Source organism: Pogona vitticeps, chromosome 2, assembly GCF_051106095.1.
Source record: "Pogona vitticeps strain Pit_001003342236 chromosome 2, PviZW2.1, whole genome shotgun sequence".
Lineage (NCBI taxonomy): Eukaryota > Metazoa > Chordata > Lepidosauria > Squamata > Agamidae > Pogona > Pogona vitticeps.
In genome coordinates this window covers 121,231,507-121,246,734 of record NC_135784.1, presented here as the reverse complement: position 1 = coordinate 121,246,734, position 15,228 = coordinate 121,231,507, and the positions used below count along the sequence as shown (strand labels likewise).

Below are 15,228 nucleotides of genomic sequence, written 5' to 3'. Positions count from 1 at the left end.
TGATGAAAGGTTGAGCTAGGTTGCCTTAAGAGTTTGGAAAAATGATTGTTTTGGATGACAACTCCTAGAGTCCCCTTAGCACACAGGCAAAAAGGAATAGCACTCCCCATAACCATTGCTGTTTGAGGCAGTTATTGAAGTTCTAAAATAAGAAATAAGTTACCCAGGCTATGGTCTGAGCACCACAGCTGAAAAACCACTCTTTCGCTTTGCCACCTGATTCACCTCTGTCAGGGATGGCACTCTGAGAAGAGACTTAGCAGAGGATCCAAGTGCATGGACTGGTTCACATGTGAGAATATGGTAATTAATTGACATATTGGTGAAATCTAATAGCAGACCCTTAGCTGAATAAAGCTAATGTCATTTATTTACTTTATTTATTTAAAATATTTTTATCCCACCTTTCTCCTTAAAAGGACTCAAGGCAGCTATCATCACTCATAGTAATTTTTCAGAAATTAAAAATTTCTGACACTCCCCCTATTTTGTTATGGGAAAGCCACTGGAGGTTCCCACCAGGGGTGGGCTTTAATGTCTGAAAAACCACCAGCCATCATGAAAACTTTTGATTTTTAGAAATTAAAGACTTTATCTTGTCCTGTAGCCCCGCCCCTAACTGCTTCGCCATGATGAGATCACAAGGAAGCCTGGAGTCTTCAGGGGGTGGGATGGGGGGGGTCAGAATTTCTCATTTCCTAAAAAAACAAAAAACACACACAACAAAACACTTAATCTGATGATGTCATTTGCATTGTGCAATGTATATTCTGCTGCTAGATTTGAGCCAATAATAAATATACTGCAATTGTTTGGACCCTTTCCCCATTCTCATTCTCTCTTGCTTTCTCCTATGCTCCTCCCCCCCTGCCATACCATTTGCAGGGTTCTAGAAATTGATCTCCATAAAAGTGAACTGTGTATATTACATAGACAGGGAAAAGACAAACTAAAAAATGAGGCAACTTGCTCATTAGCTGTAAATGTGTGTGAGGGAAAGGGAGATCATCCTCTGCTTGATTTTTATATCCTTACTAGTACATCATGCTAGAATGAGAGGAACAGAAAAGATATATATTTTCTTAAAAGGCAAGACCTGACGGCTGTTTCCTCCTGCTGTAATTTAGGATGGCAAAACTGGTCTGATGAAAGATAGTGTCTTTCATCTTTCTCTCCTGCTGTGGGACCAGAGTACCACCAGCACAATGCTCTGATCTTCAACAGATTTAAAATGGGTCACTTAGAATCCATAGATGTGCCACAGTCCTTCCACAGTGTACTCAATATGTGCTTTCACAATGAATGGCATGGCAGCATTCAACTAAGCTCAAGCACAGCTGTCATGTGCCCTTATCTGTGCGCTGCTGAGCAACACCATTTGTTCTTGAATGTGTTAACTTGAAATTCATTGGTTGTCATTATGAGACCCCATGGAACAAGTTAGCTGACATACTGAACATATTTACTAGAAAGAATGTCCTAGTAAACTTAGGTGGGCTTATTTTTAATGGCTAAGATTTCCATAGCTGGATTAGCCAAACTTTCATTTTATTCTGTTTGATACAACACTATGGAACTACAAAGCAGGGGGACCTAGCATCCTAGTAGAGAGTAGAAACCTTTAGGTGGAAGGCAAAGGTATTCTAGTGACCTGAGCATTTACAGTATATTTAATGCTTTTGTAGTTTGTCTGTGGTTTCATTTGCTGCTGCTCATTACATTCTTATATTTTATTATTTATTTCAAACATTTTATTGTATTCTGAAGGCATCACAAGATTTTAAAATACATGAAAACAGAATTACAATTTTAACATTTAATTCACATTCCTGTAGTAGCACCTCCTCCCCTCCCCCCCCCCCCCCCAAATAGCACAGTTTGAGCAAATGCAGACTGGAATAAATATATTTTGAGAAGGTAATTGCTTTTAAAGTTGATTGGATAGTTCAGTTCAATTCCCCACTGTGCCTCCTGCAAGTACAGCCAACCTGTGTGGCCTTCGGCAAGCTGCATCCCATGGTGCTCCCAGAGGAAAGGAATGCTAAACCATTTTTCAGTATTTTCTACCTGGAAAACCCTGAAAAGGGTTGCTATAAATCAAGAGTTGATTTGACAATGCATAGTTGTTATTATTAATTGCTTCTAAATCAGCAGTGATTAGGCATGCATATGTTTTATTTTGTTCACTGCTCAGAGTAGTGCTTTATCACTAAGTGGGGGTATAAATATTAAATAAAACAAACAAGCAAATAAATACATGCATAACTTTCTGCCTGAGGTAGTTCCAAAGGAATGGAACCATTGCTGAGAAAGTTCTCTTCCTAGGACCCGAACTGTGCTGCTGTTCTTAATACTTGGGAACCATATAGGTGTACAGTAGATGGTTGTTCCCTTGGAATCTGAAGGCGAAAATCAGGAGCATGAATTCAGCTTGGAAAGGTAACCAGTACAGACACTGGCTGGAATCTTGTTGACATTCCTCAGTGAATATAACGCTGATGGCAACATGAGCCATGGTATTTCATTTTTAATTGAAAGTTTCCTCTCCCTCCAAATTCAGGTTCTAAGGCTCTCTAGGGATCCCTTTTGACTTGAGGAAGGTTTTGGGGACCTCAGGATAGCAGAGGGAGCCTTTACAGTGGTAATTAAAGATAAAAGGCCACAGCTGATGGTATAAATCAGCCTTATGTGTGTGTGGCTGCACCAACAAGATTCTGGCCAGTATAACTGATTCAACATAAGTGGAATATGAACTGAACATCAGCTAAGTGGCTATCTCCCACAAATGCTCTATCTGCCATTTCCCATACTATTGCACTTTCCAAACTGTTTTAAAGAGCAAACCACTGTATACAGATGATTGCAATAATCTATCCTAGAGTGAATCACCATGGCTAGCTACCTCAGTGGTTTCTAGATGATTTCAACTGCTGAACCAACTTAACTAGATAAAAAACTCCCCTGCTATCCACCTGTGCCTGCTGTGTTAAATCCATTATTTACTGTATATCATCGTAAAATCTGAATTTTATGAAATATACTTTTATAATAAAAAATAAACCAAGGAGAAGGAAAATCATAACCAAAGCCTTACAGTAGAGATAATTACAGTGTGGTCATCCAAATGTTGTTAGACTTCAACTGCCATCAACCTTTTCCATTGGTGGGGATGATGGGAATTACTGTACAGTCTAACAATATCTGGGGAGCCGCATATTCCACACCCTTGCCTTATAGGCTAAGAATGCTTATTCAAAAATAACTTGTTTCATTCAGTTTACTTCAAAGTGAGTGTTCATAAGATTGTAGCAATAGTTGAATCCTGTCCTTATTTGTCAACAAAATTGATACTTTCCAAAAATATTGCTATCTTTGAAAGGGACTGGTTAAATTGTTCTAGGTTTCAAATTGATTTGCTCCAATCAGCTGGAAAACTGCATTGGTTTCACCAGGTTCTCTTTCCAGCTAGTAGTGATGATAATGATAATCACACGATGACCAGCAAGCTGCACAAAGCAGAACCCTCAACTTTGCTGGCTGTGATTATCATTATTCTTTTAGTTTTTTTACACAGCAAGTCACACAAAGCAGAACTGCCAGTTGTACATGACAATAAAAGTAAAGCTGAAATGGAGGTCAAAAAAAGGGCAAAGATTAGGGTAAAAAAAAAAAACCACACACACGCCAAAATCTATGTACATGGGTTTAAGCACAAACCTTTATTGTATTAGTTCCTAAAACAAACTGTTCATAAATGTCGTCTAGGATGTAGAGGCCTGCTCTCAAGGTACAGGATCCAAACTGCAAACTGGACGAAGAGACTTACCAGAACAGAGAAAGGAGGTTCAAACGATGCACAGGCTGCATAATAACCTCTCTGTGAACCATAATAATAATAATAATAATAATAATAATAATAATAATAATAATAATAATAATAATAATAATAATAATAATAAAGCAGAGGCCATTTCCAACGTAATCTCTATCAGCAAGATGCCAGCGCTTTCCCAGATTTCCTAACGGGTCCCTGCTAATTCCATGCCAAAACTAGCAGTGGATTTCTTCCTTTTAATCTCCTCTAATGCCTTATTCGATTATTGTCACTGCTGTCCGACCGAGCCACCACCGTCCCTTCAAACTGTAATTCCCCCAACTGAAGCACTCAGAGGAGGCTGGACGAGGGACGGTGTCGGGGGGGGGGGGGAACAGCGACATTTACACACACACACACACTCGCACACACGGCCAAAGGGAAGAGGAGGCCCAGGCAGGTGGTGGTACTGGTGAGGGCTGCCCAGGGAGAGGGCGGGCGGCCGTCCCAAGGCCATCTGCCCATCGGCCCTCCCTCCTTCCCCTCAGAGCCTCCGGCATGCAGGTCGGCTCCTCGCAGTAGCCCGAGAGCTGAGGGGGGAGGAAACAACTCTCTTCAGGGAGGAAACAAGATGGGCTCTTGGGAGGTTTGCTCCAGTTGACCCGGTGGGCGCGCTGCAGGCTGGGGCGGCCGGCATGGCTTGGGGGCTCTCGTGGATTTGCCTCATGCTGTGGTAAGTGAGACCTTCAACCGCGGCCACGGTTCTGTGGATGGAGGGAGGGCACGGCTTGCTCGCCCTCTTTTTCCGGCCGAGGCGGGCCGGGGCGCGGGAGGCGAGAAGGGCCGGGGCGCGCGTGTGGCGCTCGACGGGAGAAGGAGCCCTTCGTGGCGGGAGAGAGAGAGCGCAAGGTGACGGCGAGGGCGCTCTTTTGCTTGTTCTCGGCAGCCTGGAGAAGGCGCTCTTGGCGGACGAGACCACCCCCAACGAGAGCGACCTCTACTCGGAGAACATCTCCCGAATCCTCGACAAGCTCCTGGACGGCTACGACAACCGGCTCCGGCCGGGCTTTGGCGGCAAAGGCGTGCCAGGTGCTTAAACTTGCCTCTCTCTTTTTTTTTAACGCTCGCTCGCCTCTGATCCCTTGGAAAGTCAAGGCAGAATTTGACCTCGCTTGTTGACCTGAACCCCCCCCCCCAAAAAAAAAACCACCCCCGATTTTCACATAAGTTTCTAGCCGGGACTAATAGTGGGTTTTTTTCTTTCTTCTTTTCCCTGGCTTGGGGTGGAAAGACGGAAACGCCAAGTGCCATATGCAGCGTCATGTTGGTCTCCCACTGCCTTCGTGGGCAGCTGCTCCCAAGTGAAAGGGTACAGGGTGGCAACCAGGCTCCCCAAAGTGAAGGGTTTGGTTGGGGCTCTGAGCCCTTGTGCTCAGCTGGGGGGTGAGGGTGGAAGGCTGCCCCGAAGGCAGATGTCACTGGTTTCGATCTCCTCCGCCGGGCCGTCCTAAGAAGAAGGGCTTTGCCAGGGCGCTTCCCCTCCTGACTTGCTCGTCTCCCAGCGCTGGAGTCATCGAGCAGAACCCCCCCCCCCCCAACCCGCTTTGCAAACAAGGTGCGAGCAAGTTGTTTGCCCCGCTCGGAGGGCGACGCTTCTCCTCGACGGCGGGGGCGGGGGAGACACGCGGGAATAACGACCTACAGTATATTGAATTTTTTTTTCTTCCTTTCGCTTCTCATGCTGGTGCGCAATCGGCCGATCCCTCTCCACCCCCCCCCCCTCGCCACGTTTCTCAGGCACCGTGACTGAAGTCAAGACAGACATCTATGTGACCAGTTTTGGCCCCGTGTCAGACGTGGAAATGGTAAGGCCCAGGCAGGCGCGGCCCCCAGAAGAGTCCCCCCCCGGGGTGGGGGGAAATCATTCCCCTTCTCTCCCCACCCGGCTCCTCCTCAGCGCCTCAGTTGCAAGGGAGCCTCCCCTGCCCCTCTTTTCTAGGATTCATTACGGTGGCATCTGAGTGGACTGTCATTAGAGCAGATTACTCGCTTTAATCTTCTTGACAATCTCTCCCTCGCAGGGGCCCCGGCGATGTCGTTCGCTGTTGGGCGGCAGCCGGAGAAGCTGTTTTTGCCCGAACGAAATGGCCCGGCGAGGCTAGGCTGGGACGCTCTCCTCTCCTTTCCAGGGTGCACAGTTCGTTGGGAAGGAAGAGGAGTTTTCAAGCGCGCTTTTGAATGGAGTATTTCCAATGCAATGCAAAAGCGTGGGGCCTTTTTTTTTTTCATCTTACTGGGCAGGAAGGCGGGTTTGTTGGTTAAGAGGGCATCAGCGCTTTAAGAAGATTGCGGGCAAAGCAGGCCTGTGCTTTACAGTGCAGAGAATTACACAGCAGAGCTCAGAGCTGGGAAGTAAACTTGGCCAAATGTACGTCAAAGGAGGCAGAGTGTTCTCTCTGCTCAGGGCCAGAGCAGATGGCAACAGGCGCTTCTTTATGGACCCTGAGGTTGAATCATCAGTGTGTATGTGTTTTGCCCAGGGAGCGCAAAATGCTCACCCTTCTCCCCGTGGTTAGGACACATTTCATTCGGGAAGACAGACTACATTTCTAATTAGAAGTTTCTTTCGTCTTGTCCCTACTGTTATCAACAGTTGTGCTTGTACTTCTTACCAAAAGCAATGAGGATTAGGCTACAGTTGTTCACTTTATTATTATGTATTATTGTTCTATTGAAAGCAACCTTCACTGCAATCAGCATGTCTTGCTTTAGAGTAGATACGGGGGATAAAGATTGAGCATGGGGGCTGGTGAGAAAAGGAGTTTGAGGGTATGGTTTCTTTGTCCACAGAAGCCATTTTACCTACAAAGGATTTTGAAAAATTCTTGCAAAATGCACGGTAATGCGCTCAGAAAGGATTTGAAAGATGGAGTGTAATCTCACAAATATAAACGGCATCTGTTCCTTCTCTTTTCTTTTTAGTGTAATGCTATAAACATCAGGAAGGCCATGGGGGGCAGGAAGCACGGATTAAAAGAGGGAAATGAAGCTTTTTGTAGCCAGTGTATTCACCTAGAATCTTTACCTAGCCTATCAAATGGGACCCATGGTATTTCATTTGGACATACCAGTAAACTGTGGTTTAATGTGAAGCCTGAAATTGAGCAGTCTCAACTTTGAGCTCCCCGCTTCCCCCACCTCTGTGATAGCTTTGATGTAAGGGCTGGAAACTTTCACTTTTGTTTTTGGTTCATCACAATTTATCCTTACATCCAAACCTAAATGGTTTTTCTTACCAGTAGTTTAGGGAATATGTTTCAATAAACCACGGCTTTTGTACCATTTGTTGCTTTAAACTATAGTTTAAGATACAGATGGGCTTTTGCAACTGTCCAGATATGATTGCACTACAACCCCCTCATCATAAGCTGTGCTGACTAAGACTGATCGGAGTTGAAGTCTAATAAAGTCTGGAGTGCTTGTCTGCCTCCAGTTTCTTCCATCTTCACAAATGAAAGTGAAATGTGGCCACACTGAAATAGGGAAGATGGGAAGTCCAGAAACAATCGATATAATGTTGCCTAGACTACCTATATGAACTCATTGTGCCTGAAGAAACACACACAGCCTGTGGATATAATGATAGTCACTGAGAACATGTTCTGGGTAAGCCACGTTGGACCATGCACGGGAGACAGCAAGGATTGGGTAGCCCTGGGTTTAGGTAGGCACTATGGTACTATGACATGCTTAGACAGTGCTGAGCTAGAAGCTTCCAGTGATAATGTTGCTGTATTGTTCTTATAATTCTTGGTGATGTGCATCAATTTAAAAAAAGGGGGGGGGGAGAGATACGAGACATACTCGTATCATCCCACTCCTGCTCCCACAGGTGCCTCTCACCAAGTCCTCCCTCTTTGAGGTCAAGAGACCTACTGTAAGGAACACTGGGGAAGGCAATTTAAATGGAGAAAGGAATTGGTGTCTGCATGAGTCAGCAAGATTTTTTTTAAGTAGAAGGGATTTAGAGGCAGGGGTTATTATGTCTCTGCTTCTGGCAGCAAAATGTCTTGGGATACCCTTTTTTCTTTAGTCTGTCCTCTGAAGTTGCTTCATCTTCTCATGCATCATTTTGAAATGATTCAATAAGAATGCACTCTGTTTCTTCCCACCCACTCCCTTGACTCTCACACCAGGAAAAGTTTTACCAGACCATAACCTCATTAAATATAAACCTCTGCCAAAAACCTACCTTTACATTAACCTCACATCCATTCTAAGACACTGACATTGGGCATTAACATTCTGTTTTATGAGTGCAGATAAGGTCTGCATTTTAGTCATCACACTTAACCCACTTGTTCATTGAGAAGAATAGGAAAAAATATATAAACTTCATAGTCTGGCTTCTTTTTAGTAACTACTTAAGGATAATAAGATTAAAGTGGTTAAGCAATAATCAAGTGAGGTTAACATGTGCTTATTAGCTTTTCCCCGAGAAACCATATACAGTATTGATACTTTAAACCAAGAGTGGACAGCCTGATGCCCTATGACCATTTGTGGCCCTTGGCCTAATTTCGGGCTGTTCTCTGACTAGTTTCACAAGTCCTCTACAACTAGTAGATATCTGGTAAGAATGAGCACCTCCTCCTTGTATGATGGGTGAGTAAGAAAAGGAGTGAAGGGAGAAATACATAGCAGAGAAAAAATGGTAGCTGAAAGAAATAAAAAGAATAGTTCTATCTACTGCTGGGTTTGGACCACATCTGACAACTGGGCAGAGCATGGGAAAATTATTGTTTTTGAGGAGGGGTGTGTGTGTGTGTGTGTGTGTGTGTGAATGAGTGAGTGAGTGAGTGGGGACCTACAGCTCACATCTTTCAGCTACTGTAGTGTGATAGCCATGCTGGGTAGGTGATTCTGGGAGTTATTGTAAAGAATAACATTCCAAGCTCTGCCCCAGCTGATTTCTTTTGAGGGAATGAGGCCCATGAAACACCAGGAAAAAGGAAAATATTCCCTATAAGGACTTGTGCCCCAGCCTTCAACTGATGTGTTTTTCTGTAGGAATATACTATGGATGTTTTCTTTCGGCAAACGTGGATAGATGAGAGATTGAAATTTGGTGGACCCACCGAAATTCTGAGATTGAACAATTTAATGGTCAGTAAAATATGGACACCAGACACCTTTTTCAGGAATGGAAAAAAGTCAATTGCTCATAATATGACAACTCCTAACAGACTTTTCAGGATAATGCAGAATGGTACTATTCTGTATACAATGAGGTAAGCATGCATTCTGGCTTTTCCCCCTTACATATTTTAACCCCTTTAGCAAAAATTTGGCTCTGCTCAATTTCACTTTTTTTCTTTTTTAGACTTACTATTAATGCTGATTGTCCAATGCGTCTGGTGAACTTTCCTATGGATGGTCATGCTTGTCCACTAAAGTTCGGGAGCTGTAAGTCTGCAAAATAGTTTGTGACTTTCTATAGAAGCAAAGCTTTAACGTGAAAGCAAGGGGTCTCAAGATATAATGCCTGAAATGCAGTAGTAAGTCACAACTAGAATAGGCCCATTGAATCACTGGGGATTGGGTGGGTCAGCTCCATAAGTTTCATTAGCCAAAATCTTGTTGTTTAATGTAGTAAATCGCACAAGTGTAGGCCCCTTGAATCATTGGGGATTTGGTGAGTCAAGTCCTCTGTAAGTTCCATTGATTCAAATGGGCCTATTCTTAACTGCAGTGTATATTAGCATAGTAAGTTGCAGGTAGAGTAAACCCATTTGAATCAATGGAACATATAGAAGATCTAGCAAATCCCCATTAATTCAGTAGGCCTATCTAGTTGTCTTGCTACTAGATTGCAGCCAGTGTGTCATTTGAAGTAGTGCCAGTACACTACAGGAATGAGCAGTGACTATCTATGGAAATAACTGGTGAAAGTGAAAAGAACAGACATATTTATGATTGTAGAAAGTTTTGAGTTTTAAGAACATCACTTCATAATTCAATTTAGCGTTAGATTCACAAGTTCAAAAATGTATTGTTGGACTGTTTGAGAGTTTGTTGAATAGCTCACCACATACTGATAATTACTTTTTTCCTGTTTGAGATTTTGTTTTGACAGGCAGCCAGCTTTATTAGGAAGATAGACAGTATCTCTTGGTCTTTTTTCATACAGAAATCTAGCAAAGTTAATTCATGCATTATTGGTTTATGCAAACCTGTGATAAAATAAGTTTTACATAATACAGGAAAGCATAGTAGCGGATCACATGTGGCTTGTCAATGGCAAATTGTATTAATAGTATCAGCCACAGTCCTCTAGTATAGCTCTGTCTTGTTGATACCAGAAATTTGTAAAATTAGTTTTGGTGAACGGCAAAGCCATTATCTGTACAGTGATTGTAGATTATCTTTGAAGTCTATGTGAAATCTTTATTTAAAAGATTGTGTTATTGAGAACTGAAAAATATTTATAAACAAATTAAGCTATTTATGACAATAACTGATACTTTTGCTGTTTATTTAATAGTATAATGTTTTCATAGAGAGTTCTTTTCTATTTCATATAGAATGGCAGTGGTCAGGGTGGATAGATTCAATTATTTTTTTAAAAAAAAGATTTAAAATCAAATTTTAAAAATTAATTTTTAAATTTTAAATTGTCAAAAAATGATGTTTAAAATATAAATCAGTTTGATTTAACTCAAATCGACACTGGCAGTGGTTCCCAGTATTTGTTTCTCCAGATGTTCTTGAGTTCAAGAATCCCTAGAGAGTATTGGCAATAGTCAGAGTAAGGATGTTGAAGAACAAAACATCTGGAAGAACAAATGTTGTGAATAACTACATTTGTTTTTGTTGTTGTTCTTTACAGATTAGATTTTGAAAGTCTACTTATGACTGACAATTGTCTTCTTAATACATATATTGAATTTGTTTCTCTTTGCCGTGTGAGAAAAGCATGCACGTTGATTTGTAATTTGTTCTTACAACTTTGTTACTGGGACTATTTATTTGTCTATATCAAAAGCATCATTTTGTCAAAGGTCAAACATCCAAATAGCCATCAACAACAAAATATGTTTGTAACTCATAGGGGAGGTAATCTCTTTCTATAGGTATCCTATGTTGCGCAAATGGCTCTAGGCATAACATTATTAGTGCAGTTGGTTTCCTAAGAAATTCTGAACTCATGTAAATAACATTTTAGCAGTCTGGAAATGTTAAACTGATTATGGTATTGGTTTAGGTAGTTAGTTCTAAGCCATTAGTTGTCACTAGGGCAAATATACTCCTGTTTATTATTCCTTTTTAAGGGAGTCTAGGAAAGGCATTTGGATTAGTGCCCAGTCAGACAGACCATGGTGTTGCAAATTCTTTGTGAAGATAAGACTAAGAATTATTGGTGGAAAGCCATATTACTGTTAACCTAATAGCCTTATTCTGCCTATCCTGAAATTTACTCTGTTAGTCTTGTGCTGAATGCTGATTTTAATTGGAAAGGATAAAATATGCGTAAGGTCATGCTTTCATGACACTCTTATTCCTATGTAAATGTTAAATGGTTGCTCCATCCAAAGTTACAGCTGGTCCTGCACATTTGCATGGTGTCCAAATATTTATTGCCAAAATCACTTTGGTACAGTCCTGTAATCTTTAGTAACATTACTTGTTTGAATAATAGTTGTAGTTTTTGAAGTTGTAGCTGTGCTAGTAAGACATGAGAGAATACAGAGACTACATATAAAACATTCATGTAAGGTTGTAAGATAAAGGGATAGTGGTGTTTGGCTGCATTTCATGCCTAGTGATGTTTTAGGACTCCTGTATGGTATTCATTTCTTTTGAAAACTGTTGTTTCCTTTAATCATTGTTTCTGTTTACAGAACTAAACTTCAAAAGGACTGAATACAAACATGGGACATAAATAATTACTATGTGTAAAATGCAGCCAAAAAACCTCTGTCTCTTTATCTTACGTCCTTACATGAATGTGTTACCATGTAGTCTCTGTTCTGACACTTACATATGTCTGATGAAGTGGACATGTTCCATGTAAGCTTGCATTAAAATATAGCAGTTAGTCTTTAAGATTCCACATCTTTTTTTCTTTTCTGTATTTCTTATTTATTTATTTCAAAATATTTTACCCTGCTTTCCCCTTAAAAAGGATCCAAGACAAATTACATCATTAAAAAAATACTTAAAGCTAAAAGCAATAAGCTTTTAATAAAGCTTTAATAAGCTTTTAATAAAAAGGGTCAAACAAATGCCACACTAAAAACGGTAAACAAGAGCAACAACAAATAAACGTTAAAAGCTGTAAGGCACAATGGTCCATTTAAAAAAAATTCAGTCAGTCACCTGCTTGTGGAAGGATAGCAGAGATGGGGCGAGAGATGGAGGAGTTCCAGAGCAGGGATAGAGAAGGCCCTTTCTCGTATATCCCCACCAAGTATTACTCTGAAGGTGATGGAACTTACAGAAAGGCCTCTCAGGATGATCTTAACACCCAAGCAGGCACATAATGGGATATGTGGCCCTTCAGATAGCTCAGGCCCAAGCCATTTAGGACTTTATAGATTAAAACCAGCACTATGAATTGTCTCCAGAAAGGGTTTGGCAGCCAGTGGAGTTGCTGTAAAGGGGGGTTATGTGATCCCTTTGACCATCCCTAGTCAACAATCTGGCTGCTGCGTTTTGGACTTGCTGAAGTTTGCAGACACTTTCCAGAGGTAGCCCTGTAGACCGCTTTTTTGTTTTGTGTTGTGTTTCTTGTTGAATTGGTATACTTTCTCCGAGAGAAGGGGTTGTCCAGCCAAATCAGTGCAGAAAGAGGAAGTGGGCATGCTGTTCTTCGTTTTCAAATATTTATCAGAAAGTTTGCTGCCGAAAGACAAAGTAATGCTGAGACAGATGTTTGCCCAGCTACCTTGCCCTCAAGTTACTTAAAAAGGCTTGTATTGAATCCTGGAATTGCCGGTTTGGGAAGCAAGATGTCATGTTTTAGGTCTGAAACTTAAAATAGCTGTCTTACAGAATTTGTGTGAGGATGTGAAAACAACTTTCACCCTTGCTTCAGGGATCCTTGGCCAAGTGCCATGAAAACTAAAGCATCCTGATTGAATTGAAATCTAGGTTGCACATCTGTAAAGCTTCAGAATTATTTTTTTTACTTGTAAGGCTCCCATAATCCCCAGGCTGTACAGCTGGAGGTCTTGTAGCCTGGTGTTTTTTGGAAGTTTTTTTTTTTGAAGTTGTCCAAAAAGTAAAATTTCCAAGATATACATGTTTCCATAGTCCTATAGTGGGAAGACTTACAACATCTAACCTAGTCAGATCTATTGGAATTGCCTTCTGTGGTTCCCAGCTCTACTGAAGGGACATGAAACTTCTAACTTACTAGTGTGTAATGATGGAGATTTATTAAAATGAGGCTTAAAAACCCAGGAGAAGGCTTGTGTGAAGGATGCCAGACCTCCTCCCATCCAGCCACAATCATATCAGCAACTTGGAAGAAAAAAATAGTACATAATATTGTCGCTTCACCATGGCATAACCAATAACTTTTTTTCTGTTACAATCAAGCCTTTTGGGATAGCTACAAATGAAGGTTTGCTTTTTTAAAAAAGTTGGTGGCATGATGCTGGAATGGTAGTATAATTAATCTTAAAATTTCATCTATTTTGAAACTTGCAGAGCAGTAACTGTGTTAAGCTGATGACAGAATGTATAATAAAATTGAACATGCAGTCTTATCCATGTTCACTTCCATCAAGTTCAGTGGAGCTCGCTGGAGTGAATATTCAGACACTCCAGTCTGAAATGGAAGCTGTAGAATCTGAACTATTCTGAGACTGGTTGTTGTGGGTTTTTCAGGCTGTTTGGCCATGTTCTGGAGGTTTTTCTTCCTAACATTTCGCCAGTCTCTGTGGCCGGCATCTTCAGAGGACAGGAGCTAGAGCTCTGTCTGTGTTCTGGTGTATACATATTCTGAGACTGTTCTGAACTAGAGGGAACTGATCCAGTGGGCATCATTGATCTGTAAAGCAGAGGAACAGTATGTGAAAAGAAAAGCATGCAGAGCAGAGATCATACACTCTGTGTGTTCCAGCTGCATCTAACAAAGCAGAGAACTGCTGCAGATATTTGCAGTGAGCTTTTAGTGCAATAAACACATGATAAATGCTTCTCTCTTTTTTCCTCCTCTCTATTTCTCTCCTTGTCTCAGATGCCTATCCTAAAAGTGAGATTATTTACACCTGGAAAAAAGGACCATTGTATTCAGTAGAAATCCCACAAGAATCTTCTAGTCTTCTCCAGTATGATTTGATAGGGCAAACAGTCTCTAGTGAAACAATAAAATCCAACACAGGTAAGCTCATTGCTTCACTCGTAGAGCCAGTGTTAGAAAGTGAGCATTGAAGGAACCAGCTCAGTTAAGCTTCTGACCATATTTTGCCAAAATGGCGAGCCTTAAATCTGATGAAAATGTTTCACTTATGTTGTCTCCAAGACCGATTTTCCATTTCTACAGCTTCTGTCATGTCACAGCCACTTTCAGAGTGGAAAATGAGGGGGAAATGTTGCTGGGCTCATTCCTCTGAATTTTAGGCCCACTCCCTTTACTGTTGTCCTGCTGGCTGAGCAAAAAAAGCACAGTCAAGAGGGCTGATGCATTATGGATCCTGTCAGTTCAGCCTTTGTCTTTAAAGTTTGTAGATACTGTAAGGCTGCTTATAAAACTGAATTAATAAAATCACATATTTACTAGGTCAGGGACAGAGGAGAAAATGTAGGATGACAGTTGGGCATAGAATTTCAGCTTCCCAAGCTATTCACCTCCTCCCCTTTTAAGAAAAGATTTTAGTCCATATGGCTGTATTTATGCTTGAAACTGTGTGAAACTGTGGGAGTGCCTCCTGAAATGTGAGAAAAAAGAAGTGTAGTTGAAGAGAATTTCCATGTTAGCAGGATCGGAGTGTATTACATTGCCTAGCGCAACCCCCTAATGGCTTAAGAAAAGCAAATTGAGTAATGTGAGATAAAGAGGTGAGGGGAAAACGAGAAGAGGGCAGAATATGTAAATGCACCCACTTTGTACCATTCCATCCAGGTTACAAAATCAAGCTTTTTCCAATTTTCAATATATCCAATTCTGTCTGTCTGTTTATTTGCAATGTTCCAAAGAAAACAGGGACGATGGTAATGCTGATATACTTGTTTCCTAACAGGTGAATACGTAATAATGACTGTTTATTTCCACTTACAAAGGAAGATGGGCTACTTCATGATACAGATATATACTCCTTGCATCATGACTGTCATCCTTTCTCAGGTGTCTTTCTGGATTAATAAGGAGTCTGTTCCAGCTAGAACAGTTTTTGGTATGCAGGAGT

General features: G+C 41.4%; 1 protein-coding gene across 4 annotated transcripts in view; it reads left to right on the top strand.

The window, feature by feature from the left end:
• The first annotated feature begins 4,247 nt into the window (after positions 1 to 4,247).
• The window catches only part of GABRA6 (gamma-aminobutyric acid type A receptor subunit alpha6), a 52,743-nt gene continuing 41,762 nt past the window's right edge, over positions 4,248 to 15,228 (top strand). For 2 of the 4 annotated variants that reach the window (XM_020808375.3, XM_072990287.2), the window contains exons 1-7: positions 4,248 to 4,547; positions 4,761 to 4,903; positions 5,612 to 5,679; positions 8,885 to 9,105; positions 9,198 to 9,280; positions 14,061 to 14,204; positions 15,064 to 15,216. In XM_020808375.3, coding sequence (XP_020664034.3) covers positions 4,510 to 4,547; positions 4,761 to 4,903; positions 5,612 to 5,679; positions 8,885 to 9,105; positions 9,198 to 9,280; positions 14,061 to 14,204; positions 15,064 to 15,216 — 850 coding nt within the window. In that variant the 5' untranslated portion in view covers positions 4,248 to 4,509. The remainder of the gene's footprint in view (positions 4,548 to 4,760; positions 4,904 to 5,611; positions 5,680 to 8,884; positions 9,106 to 9,197; positions 9,281 to 14,060; positions 14,205 to 15,063; positions 15,217 to 15,228) is intronic. The other 2 variants (XM_072990288.2, XM_020808376.3) reach the window with 1 other exon arrangement.